Here is a 24,759-nt window from a genome sequence, read left to right as displayed (position 1 = left end):
TGCCTGTCGGGACCTCTGGGTCCCTGTATAGCTCCGCTCTGCCAGTTGTCGAAGAAGTTCGATTGACAGCCAAGAGGTTGCAGCACTAAAACGGCAGCGCTGCACCAGTCTGGAGCGCCCTTTTTTTTGTTTGTTGAGCTGGACATATGATAAATGCCTGTCAGGACTTAAAAGTCCCATCATTAAAAAAAATATTAAATATAAATAAAAAAATTTGGAAAAAATTATGGCCTCCTTTTATGCCTACTTAAATATAAAAATGAAATAAAAATTTAAAAATTCAATTTTTTTACATTTCTAGGCAGGAAAGGGTTAAACGAATAAATCTCAACTGACAAAACTTGACAGTACTGCCACCTAGCGAGAAGTAGGTAAACTACGACGTGTCCGGGGCTACCCACTGTCCGCGGCTACCCACCTTTCCCCTACTAAGGGAGTTATATATATATATTTTTTTACTTCCAATCTTATGGTTGGTAGTGTCAAAAAATTATTTCAGAAGAAAGTTTTAGAGTATATTTATATAGTTTACAAACAATTTGAACGGATTTAATAGTGTGCATATTAAGGGAGTTATGATTTTTTTTTTTTTTACTTTCAAGCCCTGTTATTTTTCACCCCTTAGAGTACTCGTTGGTCACACAAAAAATAATTTCGGACTAAAGTTGTAGATAATATTTTTAGTTTTTACAATAAAAAATATATTTAATGATGTTAAAAGTACGGATTTTATTATTTTTTATAATTTCCACACCATTTTTTTCAAACCTCTTACAGCAATGTTTTGTCTTATCAAAAATTGTTTTTTACAAAAGTTATAGATAACAATTATAGGATTTAAAAACAATTTGAAAGGATTTTATAGTGTACGTACTAAGAAAGTTATACATATTTTCTTAATTCAACGCCTATTTTTTCCCACCCCTTGCAGCAATGATTCGTCTAATCAAAAATTGTTTCAGTGAAAATTTTGGATAAAAATTTTAAGATTGATACATAATCTGTACGAATTATATGTTGTGCCTTCGAAGAAAGTTATGATTTCTTTTGTCCTGCAAACCTTGCTTTTATCAACCCCTTACAGTTATGAATCGTCCTATCAAAAACTTGGTCGGACAAAATATTTTTGCATTTCTCCTACGAGCTATAATACATTCAAACGGATGTGATATTTTACATATTATGGGAGTTGCAGCGATTTTTCTGTTTTACAAAAAACCTCCATTACTACACCTTTTATCTGATATTGCCATAAACGAACTCGAAAAATATTTTCCATTACCACTAGATTATATGTAAGAGTTTAGAAAAGTGATTTGTCAAAAATTGCGACAGTAATCGTGTCCACAAAACTTATATATATACATATATATATATATATATATATATATATATATATACTTATATATATATAACTTTTGAGTTGAAGATGATTTTGGGGTCTATGGACCATGAAACGAAAAACTATATAAGAATTTTCCAAAAGTTGCACCATGGTAACGGCTACACTAGGCAGTATTTCTCTGAAATCTAATTAATAACGTAGGTAATAAAAACTTAGTTTTTCCAGTGCCATGCACGAAAATACACGATGAAATAGTTTGTTTTCAAAATCTCTCACACACATACAATCAAGAAAGTTCTGTTTTGAATCCCTCCATGATAAGTCATTGTGAAGCTTCGGGATGCCGATGTCGCTATAGCGACAAAGTCGCGGTGACTTGGCCCTGCGAATTTCATGTCGTTGGTCGCGGCTTGTCACAGAGACAATATTTATCACTACTCCCATCACTACAGCTCGTTGCTGTGAACTGAGCGTTCATATCGTTTGCTGGGAGGCGCCCTCTATATTCTGTCCCACGCTTAAATTGCAGTGGAGAATAAATGACAATCACTGTTTCCAGATTGATACTAGCCGGCTCTTAACATTAAAAACTTTTTGTACGGCCTATTTAACTATAATAAGTTTTATTTTTTAGATTTACTATTTGTCTAATTATTTAGACCATAAATTAGTGACAGTAACGTTATATTCACAGTTGTAATGAATCTGGCAAAAAAAAAAAATCAATGCTAAACACATTATTACTTTACAGTCGGTCACCATTAATAACAAGGAATTCCGTAAAATTAAGTGGAATGCTCAAAAGAGCAATCCAATTAATATTAAATGATGTAAAAAATTGTTGACAAATGCAGTTGAAACCAATATGGCGTCTTTCAATTAAGACTCCTTAGAAAGTTATATATATATATATAATTCTCTTTATGAAATATAACAGATAAAGGTATTTCCAAATTTTTCATTTCAAATATTACTTTACAAAACACCAATTTTTGTCTGAAACATTTTTGCTCACTTGTGTATATCTGGCACAGGGACGAAACTAAGGGAGGGCAGACGGGGCTTGTGCCCCCGGCGCCGCATTTGGAGGGGCGCTGAACTGGCAGAGTAATTTATACTACATATATTTACTTCAATATCGTAGTGTTAGAACAAAAAAAGTCGAGGGCAGTTTAACGGAATTATTCATATTGGAAGATATATAATATATACGCTAATAAAAATGATATTATTCGCGTACATTCTAACTTGCGATGGTACGGTGGTAACTGGTAGGTACATACCACTGAATTTTGGTAGGTACAAATACCTTCTAGATTGTACGTCTGGCAACTCTGCCGTGGCCCTGTGGGAACCATGGAGGGAAATCCCCACCCGACCTCGGAAAGTCGCGACATTTCTCACCCCCACCCCTCCCCCGCCCACGACAAGTCAAGCATCGGGTGTCTGAAATAGCTTCAGTTGATCACAACCACAACCCAGTAGGGTCATTCGCCTGGGAGTATCTTTTCATGTGTGTAGCATTTCTGTTCTCTCAGTTACGTCACTTTGGCTATTTGTGAATACACAATTTCGTAAACTGTTTCAACTGTGTTTGACAATCGTGTTTAGTCTCAAAACATGTCAAAAAAACCGTCTGGTGCAGAATTCAAAAGAAGAGCTAAAGAACGAGAAAAAGAAGCTCGCCAGTCTTCGTCCATTTTATCATCTTGGTTTATGTCAAAGACGTTAATGAAGAAGGTACGTTATTAACTTACTTGAAAAAAATAAGGTAACAATAATTTTTTTAAAATGTTACCTACTTTCTTATTTTAGTTTTTGTAATAGAAAAGTATTGCATTATAACTTAAATAGGGCAACCGTTAGATCTAATACTTAATTTTGAACAACATTTTTTAAGTCCGTACGCAAACAAAGGACATTAGTAGATACTTTGCTGCGCATGTCTGTCTATCTGCCTATTTGGATATAAAAATATTTTTATGGAAATTGGATCAAATATATGTTTGAAATAAAAACTTAACAGAAAATCCCTTTCGGCACAGCCTACAGGCGTACGTAGATTTCGAAGTAATACATATTTACTCTGGAAGTATTTTTAAGACTCCTATAAACTTCCGGAACATTTTAATTACTTAATGTACTTAAATTATTTATTTTCTCCAATATTACAAAATGATGGATTGAATATTTGTTTATTTCTAACTCAATGTATCCGGCATTAAAGAGCATAGAACGATTTTCATATTATGTGTCAGCTAAGGTAGGTAATTATTTAATTTTTTTTACCTTCTTACACTTTTTTTTCATTCCTTGCACTAAAAACGTGGTCATATAAAAATTTTCTTTGCGCCAAGGATTATGATAATATTAAGACGGTTTGAAATAAATTCGAACAAATTTGATACTTACTAAGGATGTTTTGAATTTTTTTAAATTTCAAAACTTGTGTATGTGGTAGTAATTAGTTTCATCAAAAACTGTTTCAGCCAAAGTTTTCGATGAAGTTAAGAATTTATAAATAAATTATTACGGATTCAATAGTATATAGGTATATTTAAAAAATATAATGCCTCTTTTTTAATTTCAAACCATGTTACTTGCCGTAATACTTGGTCAGATGAAAAAATTTTTAATAATAGTTTTAGACAATATGTAGAAATTTAAAAAAAATAGGAATGGATTTGTAGTGTACATGGTTGAAAAATATTATTTATTTTCGTACTCCAACCCCAAGTTTTTTCAACTCCTTGCAATAAAGGTTTGAATCATCAAAACAATTTTAATACAAATGTTTTAGATAAAAATTATGATTTTCAAACAATTTGTACCGATTTAATAGTGTGCCTACTAAGGGAGTAATGATTTTTTTTTTTGTCTTTCGACTCTTGTTATTTTCCACCCCTTGCAGTAATGGCTGGGCATATAAAAAATAAATTTAGACGAAACTTGTAGATAGATAATATTTTTAGATTTTACAATAAAAAGTATTGAATTTAATAGTGTTAATAGTATTTTTATTCTTTTTTTATTTCACCCCTCTTTTTTCAACCCTTTGCAGCAATGGTTAGTCTTATAAAAATTGTTTCAGACAAAGAGTATAGGATTTACCCGCTCAAATTTGAATTTCAAAATAGTATAGCAATAGCTTACACAGAAATCACATATCTAGACTTACTCATTGATCAAACAAGTCTAATTACTTTGGTTTTGTTTTGTAGGTGGTAGCAGTAGCATTAAGGATCCTGAAGAACATTCAATTCAAGAGGTAACTGGAACAGAGAGTGAGTGGGCAAGAAAGAAGCCATCAAGAAGAACTTCAAATTCCAGTAACACAAGTCATCAATGAAGATGAGTTCCAACCATGCACTGTATCTGAGCAGCATCTTACGACTACTGTTGGAACATCAAAGGCATTTTTTTCTGATTCTACAATTCCGACAAAGAACCTCGTCCAGGGTGAGCCTGCTATTCATTTTGATTTCAGAGACCCGGGGAAGTGGCCTGCAGCCTTTTCGGATACAGAAAGATGCTTTATAGTATCAGGATTATTGAACGAGGGGAAGGTAGAGCCTGATCTAAGTAACACCTCAAGAGATGGAAGAAATTTAACCAAAGACTGGTTCACCAAAACATTGGCTAACATACAGTCAACCAAAAATTCCTTGTTTTGTGTTCCATGCAAACCTTTTTCCTACATGTTTTCTGAACAAAAAGTATCTGTTTTGGCCAAGGACAAAGGTTTCACTCAGTGGAAAAATTTGAGTGAAAGGATTCCTGAGCATGAAAATTTACTTCACCACAAAAAGTGTTTTTGCTCGTGGAAAACATTGGAATTATTGATAAAGAGCTGCAGGATCAAATAGCACAGGAGGAAACACACTGGAGAGGAGTTTCGTATGTCATAATTGATGTTATTATACATTTTGCAAAACAAGGTAGTCCATTAAGAGGTTCTGATGAATCCCTATACTTTGGTGACCCTAGATGTGGCAAGTTTTTAAACACAATATAGCTGGTATATCATTATCATCCCCAACTGAGAGAGCACATTTTCCGCCATGAAAAGGGCCAGGTCATAATTTTTAGAAATTATCGCTGGAAAAATAAGAGTTAATGACATGAAAGCTTCTAAATACTTTTCCATTATGTTTGACTGCATGCCCGATCTAAGCCATTTTGAACAAATGTCTGAAGTTCTTCGTTACGTGAAGATCACCGAAAATGGCCCTGAGATAGTGGAAAGTTTTCTTGATGTCATAATAGTTTGTGAAAAAACTGGATTGGCTCTTTCAGAAGAGATTTTAGAAAAACTCAGAAATGATAGATTAGATATTAATAACTGCAGAGGGCAGTCATATGATAATGGGTCAAACATGACTGGTGTGTACAAAGGATTTCAATCTCGAATCAAAGAAGTAAATAGTTTGGCATATTTTGTGCCATGTGCAGCACATTCGCTAAATTTAGTTGGGGTAAATGCTGCTAGTTTATCACCAGAGGCAGAGTCCTACTTTGACCAACTTAATTGTCTCTACAATTTCTTTGCTTCCTCCACCAATAGATGGGAGGTTCTAGTGCAACATGTTCCCTTATCTCTCAAACTGCAAAACAATACCAGATGGTCGACTAAGAGAGAAGCTGTAGCTGTAATATATAAGCATATAGATACTTTGAATGATCTCGTGACCAGCCCAATAACAACAGCTGAAACAAAAACAGAAGCAACTTCTCTTCTAAGAAATATGAGAAAGTTTGAATTCATTGTATTTTCCTGTTTTTGGTATAGGGAACCAAGCCGTATTGATATCGTCAACAAATTATTACAAAGAGATGACATCAGTATCGATCTATCAGCAAAACATATTAACCATCTGATATCAGAATTAGGATCAGAAAGGTTAAATAGTTTCACACACACAATCAGAGAAGCGAAAGAAATAGCAGAAACAAGTAAGGGGAAGAAAGAAAAAGCGGATGGTTGATGAAAAGGGTGAAGATGAAAGTTATGAATTCTCAGAAGAAAAAAGTGCAGACTGTTGATTATACAAATAATAGATCGGATTCTGAGTGAACTGAGACAGAGGTTTTAAGGTATTCAAAACATGAATAGTTTATTTGGTTTCCTCAATCGAGCTCTGTTTGAAACACTAAATGGTGAATAATTGAAGAAACAGGCACTTAATTTAGCTACCACATATAAAGAAGACTTAAACAGGGACGATCTGGCGATAGAAGTTGAAAGTTTTAAGTATCATGCCTTGGATTTAAGCCCTAATATTAAAACAGTTTCACCAGCAGACCTTCTGCCATTAATATATAAGAATGGGCTTGAAGACGCATACCCCAACATAACGACAGCATTGAGAATTTTTTGCACAATACCAGTCTTAACCGCCTCTAATGAAAGGAATTTTAGCAAACTAAAAATCATAAAAAATTACCTTAGAAATTTAACAGGTCAGCAAAGACTAACCAACCTGAGCAAATATCAATAGAACACAAGTTAGTTTCAAAGCTGTTTTGAGGGCATTGTAAAAACATTTGCAGCCAAAAGAGCCCGTAAAGTTAAGTTTTAGTTCATGTTTTCTGTATGTGAATTAATTTTTTTATCACAATTAGCCAGTAGATTAAGATATTGTGTCAAATGTATAATTATTATTCTCAAGATAAAAACTTGAGTGAAATCTTTTACTCATAATATTAACTCTATCTATCATAATCAAATATCCTGTTCTTTTTGTCGATTCAGTCCACACATATTGTTCTGTTATTTGATGATAAACTTTTCATTTCATTTGCAGCATTTATGTAAATATTGTGAAAAAATATATAAAACATGCTACTCTTAGATTACATGTCAATTAAGTAGCTTAGACTTAAGTGGGTATTTTATCTTGTAGTAAAAATGAAATTGCTGTAAATAAATACATTTGTTTGTTATCTAATTAATAAAACATATTTGTAATTGTGGAATTCATATGTAGTGGTAATATGAGGACGTGTTGTCGGTAAATGATTAGGGGAAAAATTTAAAAAGGGGGGGGGGGGGGGCACCAAGATGAGATGTTGCCCCGGGTGTAAAAATGTCTAGTTACGTCCCTGATCTGGCAACAGAGCTCACCGAAACAAGGACAGTGCTAATGGCAGACATATGCATTGGAAAGAGTAAATGTCCATTTTTAAATGCACACTGCAATCTAAGGGCGAGACGCGTTACAGCGTTTAACAGGCTGAGTTCCGAGCATACATTGTAGTGACTTGTGCTTGTTTAGTTGCGTTATGTCACCCCCAAGCGTAAGAACCGTGAATTCTTAAGCACTCTGCATGTGTGCCATTTAAACCCTCCCTGCCTCCCTTTTTTTTTTAATGACCCAGTGAGTTACAAAAGCAAACTGTTAAACTGACTACCCATAATTTTATTAATTTTGAACTTGTGACGTATAGGCTTTACCTCCTACTGGACTGATCTGACTTTCTGGGCGGTACATCTTCTCACCTGGCTGGAAGATGCTTGACAAGGAAACCACAACACTGAGTAGAATGATAAATTTCGCTCTGTTAGCTTCCGCGTGGAATTCTCCGATGTAGACGTATACCACCGTGGCTGCACCGCAGATACTGTAACAATCAACACGTTTATATTTAGACTTATTATAAAAAACTATCTTTATTAAACACATATGTACTGCGTCTTGAAGTAGATTAATCGTGGTAAACACTAACCTGGCGGCAGTATGAACATACATACTTTCATTGTTGTCAAAACTATGACCGCTGGTTTCAGTTAATCTTTCCATAACTTGCATTCGAATATTAGTCTACAAATGACTCAATTTTTATTGCAAGTGATTCACTAAGGACCCATGAGCTCTTTTAATTGGTGGATTTAAACGCATATTAAGGTAATTTTCAATATATAAAAAAGAGTAGAGTTTAACAACTATAACCTGGATAATACTTATTTTTTTTTAAAGAAGATCTTAGACTTGTAAAAAAGATATTGATATATTTTTATGCGTACCTATTTCTTGAAATGTTTAGTTTCATCTTTAATTAAATTTTTTTTAAGAATGTCAATTCATAAATGAGCTATTTTTGCCATTATAAGCAGGTGATAATAAATTCTCGTTCTAAACCTTTAGCGTCCCACACACATATACACGCAACAAACCTTGCTATCATTTCTGCACCCTAATAATCACGCAGAAGGTCTTAAGTTATATAAGGACGCCAAAGAGCATGGGGGCATTCAAACTTTAAATATAAACATATATATAACTAGTAGCATTAAGTGAAACTAAAGGAGGGAGCATACTAGAGGCTACTCGTGAATAAATGTTAAAAAATATATAGAGATTTCGCATTGCAATATTGGCAGCAAGCTCGATTAGAAACAGTAGTAAGAGGGCTTATTTTACACGACAATCAACATCTGAGTAGATTAAATTATTTTTTCTGCATCGCTTCACCAAACGACACAAATTTAAGTTTTTTTATGCTCATAGCATTAGCTTACAGCCTGTCTGATGCACTAAGTGCGCAGAACTAGTCGGCACTTTATGATAACACGTAGCCTATTATTTAAGATTCATTACTAAGAAATGTCCATTGTGGAAATGCTTTCCCAGCACGACTGTACTTACAAGAATCCACCAAAGAAGCGCACGATGAGGAATGAGTAGAAGTCTGGAGCCAGGCTGGAGGCAATACCGCACACAGCGTCCATCGCCAGAGTGAAAACTATTATTTTCTTTCGTCCGAGACTGTCCGCCAGGTAACCCCAGAGCTGCGAGCTGCATATCACACCTGAAACAATGGTAACAAAACTTAATTCTTAATGAACACGGGGTCAAAGTAATGAATGTGATGATTTCGTTAAGCTAGTCTATTTACGGACAGTTAAAAAAAGTGAAAGATTACGTCTTGTTTGCGTTAGTGGGAATACAGTGGCATACTAAGCGTGATTTTAACTAAAGTATAGCCTGTTTGCAACATTTTGTATTTTAACTAAAGAATAGCCTGTTTGCAGCAGATTGTATTTTAACTAAAGTCAAGCCTGTATACGACAGTTTGTATTTTTTTATCTGGCTGTCCTCAAATGTCAGAATTTGTGTGTGTGTGTGTGTGTGTGTGTGTGTGTGGTGGTTGTAGATAATAGAGAAAAAACAAAAAATAAAAACTAGTTGGATTCCAGTGATTTTCACAAAGTGTCGAAGAAAAGTGTGTAATCAGGGAAGCAGTAGAGTAAAAGAACATTGTTCGTAGAAGAAGAAGAAGGAAAAAGTATACACGCATAAAGGAGAAGTGAAGAAAAGAATAGAGGCGCTTAACGAGTGTAGAAAACATTTCAGGGAAACTCGAAAGAATTGTCTGTATATGTAGTTGGCATTGTATAATTCGGCACCAGTATAACCACTAGCGTTCAGTTTTTTTTTTTTGGGTGGATTCCGGTTTTTGACATTGGCGGCGATTTCAGTTCATGAGAGTTTTAAGTTACTGACGGTTTTCCTTTCATTACAGTGTTTCCTATTTTATAGCGGGTTACATTCCACATTTTTCACACTTGGTATTCCCGCCAAAACTAAATTTACTTGCAATAATCCGTTAAAATCGCTAGTCCAGCATGGCCTTGGTTTCAAACGTGCTGGAATTAAGACATTTCATGGAAATATAGTGGTTTATGCTGATACAGCATTACCAAACAAATCCAGTAAGCTATGAATTAACGTATGTTATTAAAACTATAATGTAATAAAAAGGACACACATTTAAAACAAGTGAAATATGTATAACTCTCTGCAAATGGTTTTATTAGGCGTGAATCAATTGTGGCCAGAGCATTTCTCGTAAATTAAAGGTCCATATATGTTCCCACACGCAAGCTACATGTCTGCTAACAATAATTATTCTATTGGATCTTTCACGAAAGCTTTTGAATTTGATAGGTACGAGGTGAGGATTTGATGGCTTCTGTTTTTCTTCATTGTCCATTAGCGTAAACGGTTCCGTGTCCCCTTAGCTGCTTACATTTCGAAGATTATGTTGAACATTCCAAAGCTTTACTTTTTTCTCTTCTCGTCACTTAGTAGTATGTAAAAATTCCTCCGGGGACAGAGTTCAGGGTGTGGAGTTGGAGCCGGGTCAATGACCGATTGCTCTGACGTAACGGCGGCCATCTTGGACTCAAAAATTCCTCAAAATTCCTCAAAAATTCCTGTTTTGAGGAAATATTTATCGTTTTCTTCCTCAAAAATTCAAAAATAAGGATTAAAAAAACATCAAAAGTCTTTTGCCTTAGAAACAACACATATTCCTAAAAGCGGCTCTAAGCCGCTGACGTCAACTAGGATAATGACGTCACCGTTGCAAATTCCGTTACGGCCGCCATCTTGAAAATATTTGTTTATTAACCGTAATTAATGAAAAAATTAAAAAAAAATCAATTAATAAAAATTTTATAATAATATTTTAAAAACATACATTTACGACATGGAGCTCGGAGTCCTATGTTTCAACCCAGTCAGGGAAAAATAATGGCGACCGAACCTTCCTCCACGGAAGCCACCGGCAGACTGACCCCCACCACTTTTTTCATAACATATATATCATCAGGTAGTATGATGTCATGTCCGCAATATTGAAAATTCGTCATTTTTATGTTAGAAAATTGGAAAAAATTTAAAAAATATTAAAAATAATTAATCAATCAAATTCAATAATAAAAATTTAAAAAAATATTACTTAAAAACCACTATTGTACTTATAATCATGGTCGCCATCTTGGTTTATATAAATGTTGCATGTTTCGATACACCCTCCATCTTGTTGAGTACGATGAAAACGTTAACTTTTCGTTACGACCGCCATATTGGATTCTATTAATGTTGCATGTTCCGTTACGGTCGCCATCTTGAAAATCCGTAATTTCAATGCTATTAATTCCGAAAAAAATCCCAAAAAATATTTAAAATATTGCATACTACAAATGTTTATTTATTTAAACGATATCGGTCCTGGGTTATTTTCCGACGAGAGTAAACCAGTAATTTATTTATATATTAAAAAATACTCAATAAAAAGTAATAAAAATGTCTTACACCACACCCGACATTTTGAATTATATAACCACTGTATCAACCATCGTTATGGATGGCATCTTGAAAATCTTTATTTTTTATCTGTTTTTAATGAAAAAAGTTCAAAATTCAATAAAAAATTAACTTATTAGAATACTGATTGATTAGATCGTTTCCTGTCCTTGGTTAGAAACCGGTAAGAGAAAAAAAAATAAAAAACGACAGATCCTTCCTCCACAGAAGCCACTTACAGACTGACCTACCACCACCAATAACAAGATATATATCGTCAGCTGGTATGATGATATGTCCGACACCTTGTCTTCGTTCGCTGGAGCCACCATCTTGTTATCGTCTGCTAGAGTGTGCTGTCGACATGATAGTATAATTTTCTGTTCACCATACCTTTGACCTCGACTGTTAGCATTGAACTTTGACCTTGACCTTGAAATTTGACCTTGACCTTGACGACCATCATGGATCCGACAATTTTGTTCAGTACTTGCTACCAGGAGCTACCACCTGCTAGAGGACATTGCCACCATCTTGTTTTCGTCTGCTGGAGGATACCATCTTGTGTGTGTACTCGTCTTATAGAGTGCATTACCAGTATAACCCGCTAGAATGCAGTAATCATTTATTATTACTGAGGTGCCCGCCGCCTTGAAATTTGGGCGGCATCTTGGAACCGAGTTGATTTTTTAGCTAGAAATTCGGGAAAAAATTCCAAAATATTCATTAAATAAATTTGCTATTAATATACTTATTGAATAAATCAAATCCTGTTCTTGGTTCAATCATGTTCAAAATACTAAAAGAGGCTTAAAATCATCTACTACCATCATAATATAAGCAATTACGACCACGATCTTAAAAATTGGAATTTTTTGACTTATAAATTCTAGAAAATACCATAATTCACCTAAAAAATACTTCATTAATTTACATATTGAATCGATGGATTCCTGTCGTCGGTTTGCTTCTTGACCAGTGACAAGTGTACCTGAATATTAAATAAATTTTATATTTTGGTTTCCATTACCTTTCGCGGAGTTTATCAATCATTTATTCTACGAAAAACAACTCAAGACAATATACGACAATGTTTGACAAACAAATACGTTGTCGATAAACCTAGCATGAAAGTCTAGTTTTTGATCCTTATAATAACCTTTAAAATGTTCATGTATAAAACCATCCATACATACACAACAAGCGTCTTCGGAACGCGAGACCATGTCATGAACAATGTCAGTCATATAGACCATGAACACACAGTACACACAGGAAACGGAATGAACACACAGTACACACAGGAAACAGAATGAAAAAAGAATACACACAAAAACAATGGAAAAGGAATGAAAAAAGAGTACTCACAGTACACACAGAAAATGGAATGAACACACAGTACACACAGGAAACGGAATGAAAATAGAGTACACAGAGTACACACAGCAAATGTAATTAACACACAGTAGCAGAAACACATGCTTAGTTCGAAATCAGAATACAATAAATAAAACATTAAATTTTTGTAATTTGAATTTTTTTCTCAACATTATACAAGTGCAGGTAAAACAAGTAATTATTGTATGTAGCCTGCCTCCTTCAGTTGTTTGAGTATGAAGGATATTTCTTTGATGCACGAATAGTTTCCTGCACAAAGAGAGGCATGTAGAAATCTTAGCCGGTCAACAAATATGTTTGGATCATTCCATGATGTGTAATCAATCTCTTCTGCTACTTTCATCTTCCTTGCACGTTTAAATTAAATATTATGAACTCTGGTGTCTTCCGTTTTGACACCAACCACAAGGTCACTTTCATCATCGAGCCAGTGATCATCACAAGCTTGATCATAATAATTTGTTTTATTACATCGTATCCAGTGTTTTAATCTCAGGACACCATAACAGTCTTCGATCTTACCTGCTTTAGGTGCTTCAGCACAGTCTTCGATCACGTCGCCAGCTACAGAGTCACTATCGTCATCTCCGTAGTAGTCAACATCTTCAAGTGAATTACTGTAAGAACTCGAAAACGTTGATGTTGGAGCTTCTTTATTGTCTAAATTCTTCCTTTTTAAGTGTTCAAAGTATGGAGGATCTACTGAATATGGGCTTGAATGTATTCTCACTTTTCACGGTGTTGATACTTCCATTAGTCCCAGTCTTCCCGAAACCATCAGCATCCTTCAATTTAAGTTCTTCGTCACAATCAGGTGAGCTAACACCATCACGCTCAGGACAAGGAAAATTATTTACATCAACCAGCATACTCTTCCTTCGTGTAGTGTCTTTATCAATGTCCTCTCTGCCGTACGTGGTCTTGGCTTAACATGATCTACCATGTCTTTTTAAGCTTTCAATTCGTTTTAACAACCTGCTACACTGCTTACAGCTTAACAATTTGCGTAGTGGGTTTTAATCACAAGCATTCCTTCTCATGACAAAATCCTTGCTACAATATTTACAGCGGCTTCCTTCCGATACAGCTGCAGATGACAAACCATGATCAATGGTAGCCTCTGTGACTAACGTTAGATGCAAACTGACAGTTTTCCAATTGGAACCATTACTTAAATATAATTTTTTAAATATTTCATCAGCGAGAGTTAAGTTATCTTATGCAAAGCAACTTGTTGTAAGTAATTCTGCTTGTCAACAACAGATGACGACACATTTTGCTTGCAGGTAAATATTTTTTATTTTATGTGGAATGCGGAATGCTCACGGGATAAAATGACATAACTCATTAAGTAAAAAGTATTTCATGCAGAGATCAATTTCTCACAAATAATCAGGAGCACTCGGAGAAAACCATCAGATGTCTAGTCAGGAATTATCAGGAGCACTCGGAGAAAATCATCAGATGTCTAGTCAGGAATAATCGGAAGCACACGAAGAATACCGCCACATGTTTTCTTTGAGATCATAAAATTACAGAAAAAATTCTTTTAAAAGTTTAAAAAAAAAAAAATTAAAAATAAAAACAAAAATCAACAAAAATTCTAGCTTGTATTAGAACTCTTACTTTTCACAACAGTGGAAAGTTCACAAGCTAGCAGAATCTGTTTTTGTATTTTTTTTCTGTAATTTTATGATATCAAATAAAACATGTGGTGGTTTTCTCCGTGTGTTTCCGATTATTCCTGACTAGACATCTGATGGTTTTCTCCGTGTGCTCCTGATTATTTCTGACTAGACATCTGATGGTTTTCTCCAAGTTCTTCTGATTATTCCTGACTATACATCTGATGGTTTTCTCCAAGTGCTACTGATTATTCCTGACTAGACTTCTGATGGTTTTCTCCGAGTACTCCTGATTATTTGTGAGAAATTGATCTCTGCATGAAGGACTTTTTACTTAATGAGTTATGTCATTTTATCCTGTGATGTAAATAAGTTGTGAATTTATGCTACTAAATCAGAATTGACAATATTTTTATAAGGTGGATTTAAAAAAAAACATTACTCAGTACAAAAAAATGTGATAAGACGGATGAGAAACACTATCACGAAGGACGAACTTCCTTCTCCTTGTTTAGCGAAGTCTCCCTTCTTTTGCGATCGTTAGTGAGCATCCCACATCACAAATAAAATAAATAATATTTACCTGCAAGCAAAATGTGTCGTCATCTGTTGTTGACAAGCAGAACTACTTACAACAAGTTGCTTTGCATAAAATAACTTAACTCTCGCTGATGGAATATTTAAAAAATTATATTTAAGTAATGGTTCTAATTGTAAAACTGTCAGTTTGCATCTAACATTAGTCACAGAAGGTACCATGGTCATGGTTTGTTATTTGCAGCTGAATCGGAAGGAAGTCGCTGTAGATACTGTAGCAAGGATTTTGTCAAGAGAAGGAATGCTAGACGTCATGAGAAGAATGATTGTGTTAAAAACCCACTACGCAAAATGTTAAGCTGTAATCGGTGTAGCAGTTTGTTCCACGAATAGAAAGTTAAAAAAGACATGGTAGAATATGTAAAGCTCGATTGACACTACACAAAGGAAGAGTATGCTGGTTGATGTAAATAATTTTCCTTGTCCTGAGCGTGATGGTGTTAGCTCACCTGATCGTGACGAAGAACTTAAATTGAAGGATGCTGATGGTTTCGGGAAGACTGGGACTAATGGAAGTATCAACACCCTGAAAAGTGAGAATACATTCAAGCACATTTTCAGTAGATCCTCCATACTTTGGACATTTAAAAAGGAAGAATTTTGACAATAGTAGTATATATTGGTTCCTCCAGGCACAGGGTTCAGGGTGAAGAGCCGAGGAGCAGGTCCGCCATCTTGGATTATGACGTCACGACGGCCATCTTGGATGGTTGTGACCTTGACCTTTGACATTGACCCTGACCCCGACGGCCATTTTGGATCCGCCATCTTGGATCCGCCATTTTGGATGACGTCATTTTGTTTTCTCAAAAATTCCGGCATTGTGTTTTCCGCCATATTGGATTATGACGTCACCGTTGCAATTTTCGTTACGGTCGCCATCTTTAACTTTTTTATTTACTATCCGATTTTAATGAAAAAAATTTTAAAATTTATAAAAAAATTCAAATAATAAAAATTTATAAAAAAATATTTAAAAATCATACATTAACGACACGGAGCTCGGAGTCAGTGGTTCGAACCCGACGAGTGCAAAAAAAAATAATGGCGACCGATCCTTCCCCTGTGGTGGCTGCTGGCAGACTGACCCCCACCACTTATGTCAAAGTATATATATCTTAACCTAGTATGACGTCATGACCGCCATCTTGAAATCCGTAATTTTTATGTTAGAAAAACGGGAAAAAATTTAAAAATCATTAAACAAATTAACTACTCGAATTAATTAATAAAAATGAATTAAAATAATACTTAAAACCACTGTTGCACGTATTGTTATGGTCACCATCTTGGATTATATAATTGTAGCAGGTTTCGTTACGCCCGCCATCTTGGTTGAGTACGATGTCGCCATTACACTTTACGTTATGACCTCCATATTGGATGCTATTACTGTTGCATGTTCCGTTACGGCAGCCATCTTGGAATTGTGTAATTATATAGCTAGAAATTCGGGAAAAATTCCAAAATTCATTAAATAAACCTTTCATCAATTTACATATTGATTCGTCAGTTGCTGTCCCTGGTTCGATACTTGATCGATTCAATATAGTTTAATTTTATGTAAAAAAATAATAATTTCAATAAACCATGTTCAACATTCTTAAAGAGACTTTAAATCCTATAAGTCATCATGTCCGCAGTCTTGGAAATTCGTAATTATTTAGCTATAACTCGGTAAAAGGTTCAAAATTCATTAAATAAATTTACAACCAATAAAATGAGTAATTAGATCGACTTAGGTCCTTGGTACGATTCGGAATGAAGATGAAAAATTAAATATAACAACAATTCAACATAATAGTGGCAGGTTCGAGAAATAAATCAACACAAGTTCTTTCACAAAATAAACTTTATTACATAATATATATTCTACTACAGGACCACTTGCTAAAGTTAACATTATAATAATCATGTAGGTCCGCATAGGCGTGAAATGACTAATTCTTAGCTTTAATCGGCTTATACTAGAAAGAGTCCAGCCAAAACCTTTACAGACATAGTCCTCCTCTTCTTGACAGAGTTTCTGGATACCGTTTTTAACAGTTTGCTTCACATCGTCAGAATTGTAAATTACTGCAGCCGATGTCTTGAATGCACACTTATTCACTTCGTCTTCGAATGTATACGGCTTTCCATATATACAGTCATAGGCGTGCGCATGGTAGGTGCCACAGGTGCCTTGGCACCACCATTAGGGTTAACGTTATTTTGTTTTTTAGAAGCAGAAATAATACATACTTACAAAAATCCGTATTATTTCCAAAAAAAATATGATTTCCAAACGTGTCGAGTTACAGATATGTGCTCATCAGTATATCAATTATTATCAATCGAACCAACTATACACACGGAAACAAGCCAGGTGCAATTACTTGTGTTGTAAACGCGGGCCGCGGCTACGAAACTTTTGAAATGTAAATACTTCTCATAGTTCTCCTCGAAACACATAGAATGCGCGCTCGGTGTCCACTGTTCAGTCCACTCGGCAGGCGCACGGAATATGTAATAGCCGCCGTCCGCCAGGGTTTATTTAAAAAGAGAGAGAGAGTTTAGTTAGTTGAAAGTATAGGCTTACTCGATGACTTATATCTTTGAATATATATACTGTATAGAAGTCGCGAGTGGATAGGATTTACTCTACGTTTTTCAGAAGCGTATGATGAGCAGCTTGGGAACTTCACCGCTGCAGTGCGCTGCCGTAACGCCCTGTATCGTCTTAGTTGTTATTTACACGTTAGAGCGCAGCGCTGTCGCCCGCTGTCATTCCCCGTACCCCTCATATATCATTCACTGCAGCTCAACGTCGTTCCACAGGAGGGGGAAGGGATGTTTGAAGAGTTCGACACTTGTCCGCTAGGGACCACCACAAGTCGATGCCCTAGATATGGTGGCGATTGCAGCGGTGAATTAACCAACTACCTCAAAACCGTATTAGAAATTTTAACCTGGGCTGGCGACTTCTATACAGTATATATATTTAAAGCTTATATGCAGTCGCCGACAAAACATTTTTTTTGTATTCCAAAAGTTAAAACTTTTGCCCACTCTCAGTTGTGTATTTTTATTATTTTAATATTTTACATATTTAAGGTATATTACAAAAACTCCCTTGATTTGTTGATTTTAAAACTTAACATTTGAGAATGTTTTTTCTAGCATTTATTTGGCATCTTCAGAAAACATGTAAGTACGGTTTTTCAAAGCCACCAGCATGAATTCCGTGCAAACAATTTGTGCAATTTACTTTATGGCTCAACAAAACTTAAAACTGTAAATAGCTTAGTAGTTTTCCTGGTGATTATAACGTTCAAAACCATAATTTGTCATAAAAAATGTTAAAAATTTAACATCTGTGTATTTAATGTTTTTGTTCGGAAACACCTTAAATAGCACCATTTTGCGCTTTCAAATCCTCGGCTCGGGGTTCGTGAATGACAGGGCTGTTGTGTAATCTGGCACCACCAATACTGAAGTCCTGCGCACGCTCATGTATACAGTCCAACCAAAAGTTATATTTTAATGGTCCGTTTGTTGCTACGTCATCAGTAAGCTGATTGATTATGTCCTCTCTGATATCATCAAGAAAATTACAAATGTCTTTCGACTTACCTAACGTATTTAGATAGTAGTAGTCTTTCAATGTTCCACGAAATGCAGACTGCGCCAAGTAGAACCCATTATCATTCACCTGTAGAGCACCGAACACAGTCTTAGGTTTATTTTCATATCCAGATACCATAGCAATCGGTTGCTGAGCATCTGTTTTTTTGCTTGTACGCTTACGAGTCTCCAATCTAAAGCGAGGTGTCGAAATTTCTACAGGTAGTTCTTCAGTAGACACACGGACTTCACCTTTACATTTTTTCACATGTCATAGCAAACTGTCAATACGTGTAAACCAACCATGGCACCCATCACAGCGAATCTTTATACGAGAAGGATTCTTCCTGCATTTACTCCACGCATGTCTTCGTACGTCATGAGCAAATGCGAACGACATATCACAGTAGCTGCAAGGATACCGTGGTGATGAAGCCGATCCTTTCAGACCCGAACCAGATGATGTTGTTGCAGCAGTTGCGCCATCTCCAGGCATACTCTTATGCACATCGATGCATCGTTGTTGTATAGAAACCTTTACTTTCTGCCGCACAGCAGGACCTTTACATGTCTTCATGTGCGTTTTCATATTATCTTTTCTGGCAATTTGCTTATGGCATTTCTCACAAACAAACATTTTACGATAATGGTTCTTGGTACATTCTCTCTTCTCATGCCGTCGAGCATTGCTGCTGTTTGAGAAAATCTTGTCACAGTAACAGCACCGATGTTCGTTAGTCGTTGTCGAATCACCACCCATTGAAGTTTCCATCGAGGGCGAAACGCAGTTCGTCGAGTTTTCCTGCGTAGTCAGCACCACCGGCATTAAAGTCTCTTCTGCTGACGGTATCGCAACTGTTGAAGTTTCCTCTTGTGATGTCATCGTTGCTGACGGGATCTGTACCTTCTTCGACGTCGCTGACGTCAGGGTTCCCGTAGACGATGGTACAAACTCCGAGTTCGACGTTAAAGTCGGTAAAGATGCCATCGAGTTCGCAAGAACAGGTAATTACGCGATTTATGCACCAGATTAAACATACTAGGTGATCCTTACACCGTCGACGTCAGTAACAACTGAGCCACCTGCTGTCTAGGACTCGCTTATATACATGCACCGGTTGGAATAACACTCTAGTCAAATCAATAACCAATTACTATAATACTCTAGTCAAAACATCATTTAAAAAAGAAGCACACCAAAATAAGGTAACACATTTGGAAGCAAATTCGACAAATGAAATGAACACGCAATGCACGCACTAGCAGCTTGCATCACAAAGTTAACATTTAAATTTCATTCAAGCGAAGTATCAAGCCAATGACAATACTATTGGTCATACTATCCTTAAAATTACACAGTGTTATAAATCACACCAGTTATAGAAGGACTTATAGTTTATAACGCACATCATTTCAGCCATTGATCGTTAACAAATTCGAATTTAAAAAAATGCAAAATATACATGGTAAACGAAGAACCAGGAACGTAAATATTTTATATACTTTATGAACACTGTAGACGCCAAGAGCATGAAAGTACATACGTAAGAATGATATTTAATAAAAGTCATATTAAATTGTATATTTATTTCCAATAATATACATCTGATCAAAAAAAAGTGGGTTCCATTCTATAAACCCTGCATTTCTTAGTTCATGTTTCTTTGAGGACGTATAAATTTTCAACATTTTGCGAACCAAGTAGAAGTTTTAGCCTATTCTCCAATCATTTGGATTGACTCTCGATGATCAATTTGGTCTCGCGTGCTACGGCTTCCATCTTCTTTACATATATGTTATTATTAGTCTTAATATCTTCGCGTCCGTGTCATTATCACAGACGTAAAGACATCATCGCCGTAGCTACCAGTTACAATACCAGGAGCTGCATCAATATCACTCATTTTATGATATCGTTTCCACATTTCTGTTGTCAGAGACGTACCACAATCTATGATCTTGTGAGCTTTACAATAGTCTCTATTGTTTTCTAGACATGGTTAGCTCCATTCTCATTTTCTTTAAAAGCCTATGTGTCCAGTTTTATTATTTAATCCTTCAACCCATCATCCCAAACTCAATTAAATCATCTTAGTATATAGAAAAAAAAATCATCAAAGTTCCTTTCATTTAATCTTAGGAACCGCATCATCCTTACCACCTATAGTTTAGTTTCTTGAGCCCAAGAGTCTTTCATTATATATACCATGCAGTATTCTTCAAGAGATGTGGTATACCACCATTTCTACATACAAATCCATCCTATCAATGATTTGTTTACACATAAAAAAACCTTCACGTTATTTTTACATGTTTTATTAAATTATCTCTTCGACTAAAATAATTACCACACATAGTAATTTCTACAAAGGACACTTTGTCCGAGACATTTGAACCATCATCTGTCTGAAAACAACCATGTCTCATCTATATCACAAAGTAAACGAGGGTTAGAGGAGATAGGTCAAACAAGTGCTAGTCACTCATAGGGTAAGGAACAGGTGTTCGATACCTATCTCAGACATTGTAGCATCTATGTATTTTTCTTACCTCATGTAGAAAAATATCTTACAATGCATACGAATTTTAACTTATTCACGTGCGACTAGTCTAAAGTACCTAAATTCATGCACATTAACCTCAAAGAAAATTTAAAAAATTCTCAAGGATAGAGGCAGAGACTTCTCGATCGAGACACGCATACCGTCACCCGCAAATGAACATTGACCCCTCGCGCAGGAGTTGCAAGCTTGCAGAATGCTGCGGCAGTCATATGTTTGCTCGAGTCATACACACATCACGTCGCTAGTCTTCCCACTCATTTCACGTAAAACTCCAGTGAAATCGTAATCCAGCATACGTAAATTACTTGCTGGAACCACTTCAAAGTATGCATCACTGAAACAGAGCAGAAAATCAGTATACATTATTTCCATGTTGTAAAAATTCATGTTAGTAATCAGCAACGAAGGAGTGAGTAACTTGGACGAAGAACCGCTTTCCAAGTATCCAGAATCTTACTGATACAGCCCATACAGTGCACCAGAGTACTCCGAAGTATGATAAATTGATTAACATCATTTAATTTTTTAATATCACCTCCGTAGTGTACACCAATATATGACTGGTTACGATTTAAGACCATAAATTTCCCACAAGTCTGTTAGTTTTATTTCGGGAAGTAATAAATTATTTCTCAGAAATAATAAATCAAGTTCCTATCAGATTTGCTCTAACGTTACAGTATTACATACACCAGCACTTTACCAAAACATCTCCCATAAAAAATCTTAAGAATTCAGATGGCATACTCAGACAAAAATAATTTTAGCAAAATAAACTGTCTTGAACATTATTTGTAAAAATAATAATACACACAAACAAGTCAAAACGTGCATTACAACTCCGACCAAAATTACGTGTCACATGTAGATTATTACATTAAGATAAACGATGTAGGTTAAGAAAAATAAATCAAATAATATTTTTAATTCTATAATTTATATAAAATTGTACATTAATACACATTAAAAACTGACACTGTATATATATCGTATACATTTCTCAGTTCATGTGACATTCATTTTTATTAAAATAAATTATTATATTTCGTTTTTAGAGTGACAAAATACAAATAATTCATACAGATCACGATACATCAGTTCAGGAGTGTAGCACCTTAGAGTACCAGAGATGTTGATGCTAGAAACCTTCCTTTACAAAATTTATAATGTTTTTTCAAGTATAATTTTCGTGTAACCTGTACACCGCACTTATCACACAGAAATTTTACACGGTCAAGATTTCTTCTGCAGCCATGCTTTTCATGGATGCGTGTACTTCGTAGTCGTTCAAATCGTTTACCACAGTAGCAGCACTGATACAGATATTCATCGTAATTACCATCGCTTCCCCGCTATACAACTTGCAAATGAACTTTGCTTTTACAATGCCTAATCAAATTACTTTTGTTTGTGAAATGTACACCACACGGGTCACACGGAAATGTCACACGATTAGCGTTTCTTCTACAGACATGATTTTCATGTCTTCTTGCATGTTGACGGTATTTAAAACTCTTATCACAGTACGTACACATATGTCTCGTCGTTAGACCTTGAGTCACCGATGGCTCGGAAAGTATCTTACTTTCAATGTACACTGCTGTTGTAGGTGACGAAGTCCCGTATGTTGCATGAGCTGGGGATTTCCCAGTCGACATTGACAGATCATCTGTACTGGATGCCAAAGAATCTGATGTATACACGACTGATGCAGAAGCTGGGAATTGCTCACAAAATGTTTTATTTACCAAATGCGGTGTAGTTGCAGGTATCGGAGTCTCCTCTGCGTTCGATAATGCACACATTGAAGTCTCTTGGAGTGAAGAGACAGTAGATACAGCCATCATCGGGATCTCTGGAGCTGCCCTCATCGTTGTCATCGGGATCTGCTTCGTCATCATCGCCTCCGTCGTCAGGGACCCCGGTGAAGACGCGATACCCTCCGCCAAGATCTCTGCAGCCGTTGACCCCGCCACCATTGGGATTTGTACCGATGTCATCGTTGCTACCATTGAGTTCGGATACACATGAATATTCATGTATCGGACTTATATGCAGACAAGTCAATCCATCAGATCTGCACTGCACCACTGCAAGACGTGGACTGAGGGACCTGCTGTCTAAGACTCGCTTAAATATCAGCGTCCGCTTGTATAATACACAAGTCAATACATCATCCATTGTTATTACTTAAGAAAAGTTAGGAATTTAAAAGAGTACAAGTTTAAATTATATGGGGAAGATTCCTGTCGGGGGAAGATGCCTGAGGCGGATGTATTTCCGAACAAAAACTCAGATAGCAGCTCCAGCTTCATAGCGAGACAGCGCTGAACGTGTACAAGAAGCCACGAGGAGTCACGGCGTGTAGGACCCTTTTTCATCGTTTTATGGTTAAATATATGAAGATATTGAAAGGTGAGTACGTATCTTATAATATTTTATTACCATTTCGTAAGACGTAAGAAATTTAATTTATATTTATGCACAAAACTAGTGGTATACGAAGATTCAACACTCTTTAAGGCCTTTGAAGTGAAGTGTGGCGATTCCCGCTGAGAATATTGGAGTAAAAAAAATGTCAGTGGCGTGTTACCCCAATACGTGGGGTAAAATGCCACGTCAAGTGGCATCTTCCCCCATGATAATGTATTATAATTCCATGTTGATAACAATATTATTTCTGTGCATTAACTACTTTTTAGCAAAGCTGTTAATTCTACACCTTTTCCCAAACAGGTTATTCCCCGCAGGTACGAGAGGAAAACGGATCTTGCGTCCTGGTCGGAAGAAAACTTACTTCTTGCTTCTGAAGATGTGAAAAACGGGAAAATGAAAGTACGGGATGCGTCCCAGTTTCATCACATACCCTACAGAACATTGAAAAGACGAATTGATGCTGGAAATGTTACTAAAGGAGCACACTGAAACGAAATAAGCTGGATACGACTGGCTACAACTGTTTTTGAAACGTCAACCTGTAGTAACACTTAGGAAGGCACAGGGTATCTCCATCGCACGTGGACTTGGAATGTCCCGTAAATAAGTTGACAACTATTTTCAAGTGCTTTTGCATGTTTGTGAAGAAAATGGCTTTCTCAGTGCCCCAAGGAAGATTTACAACATGGGCGAGTGTGGTCTTCAAATCAACAGGTCGAGTGATAGCAAAGGTAATCGAGATTTTCACCATGTTATATCTGGAGAGAAAGGTGAGACGATCAGCGTAATTGCTTGTTGCAATGCCGAAGGGATCTTCTTGCCCCCATACAGCAATTTTAAAGGAAAAAGAAAGAAGCCTGAATTTGAAGACGGCCTGCCACCTGGCTCACACGTCAAAATGAATTAAATGTCTGCTTGCGTAAATACTGAGATATTTTTTGACTGGTTAAAAAGACATTTTTTGCCTCGAAAGGAAGCATGAAAGTGTTTGCTTGTTTTGGATGGTCATAGTTCCCACTGCTCAGATGTTGATGTACTGGACTTCGCTGCAGACAACGACATAATACTAATCTGCCTTCCAAGCCACACAACCCAGTAGA

At 35.9% G+C, this 24,759-nt stretch overlaps 1 protein-coding gene across 10 annotated transcripts in view; it reads right to left on the bottom strand.

Moving 5' to 3' along the window:
• LOC134543053 (synaptic vesicle glycoprotein 2A-like) overlaps positions 1 to 24,759 on the bottom strand; it is a 130,886-nt gene that overhangs the window by 81,794 nt on the left and 24,333 nt on the right. For 7 of the 10 annotated variants that reach the window (XM_063387774.1, XM_063387792.1, XM_063387827.1 and 4 more), the window contains exons 4-5: positions 8,992 to 9,154; positions 7,800 to 7,966 (exon numbers count right to left, since the gene is read on the bottom strand). In XM_063387774.1, the coding sequence (XP_063243844.1) occupies positions 7,800 to 7,966; positions 8,992 to 9,154 (330 nt within the window). The remainder of the gene's footprint in view (positions 1 to 7,799; positions 7,967 to 8,991; positions 9,155 to 24,759) is intronic. The other 3 variants (XM_063387782.1, XM_063387844.1, XM_063387809.1) reach the window with 1 other exon arrangement.

Source organism: Bacillus rossius, chromosome 1 (genome assembly GCF_032445375.1).
Source record: "Bacillus rossius redtenbacheri isolate Brsri chromosome 1, Brsri_v3, whole genome shotgun sequence".
In the NCBI taxonomy this organism is placed as follows: domain Eukaryota; kingdom Metazoa; phylum Arthropoda; class Insecta; order Phasmatodea; family Bacillidae; genus Bacillus; species Bacillus rossius.
Note: the sequence above shows the minus strand (reverse complement) of the source record. Positions and strands in the feature narration are given on the sequence as shown.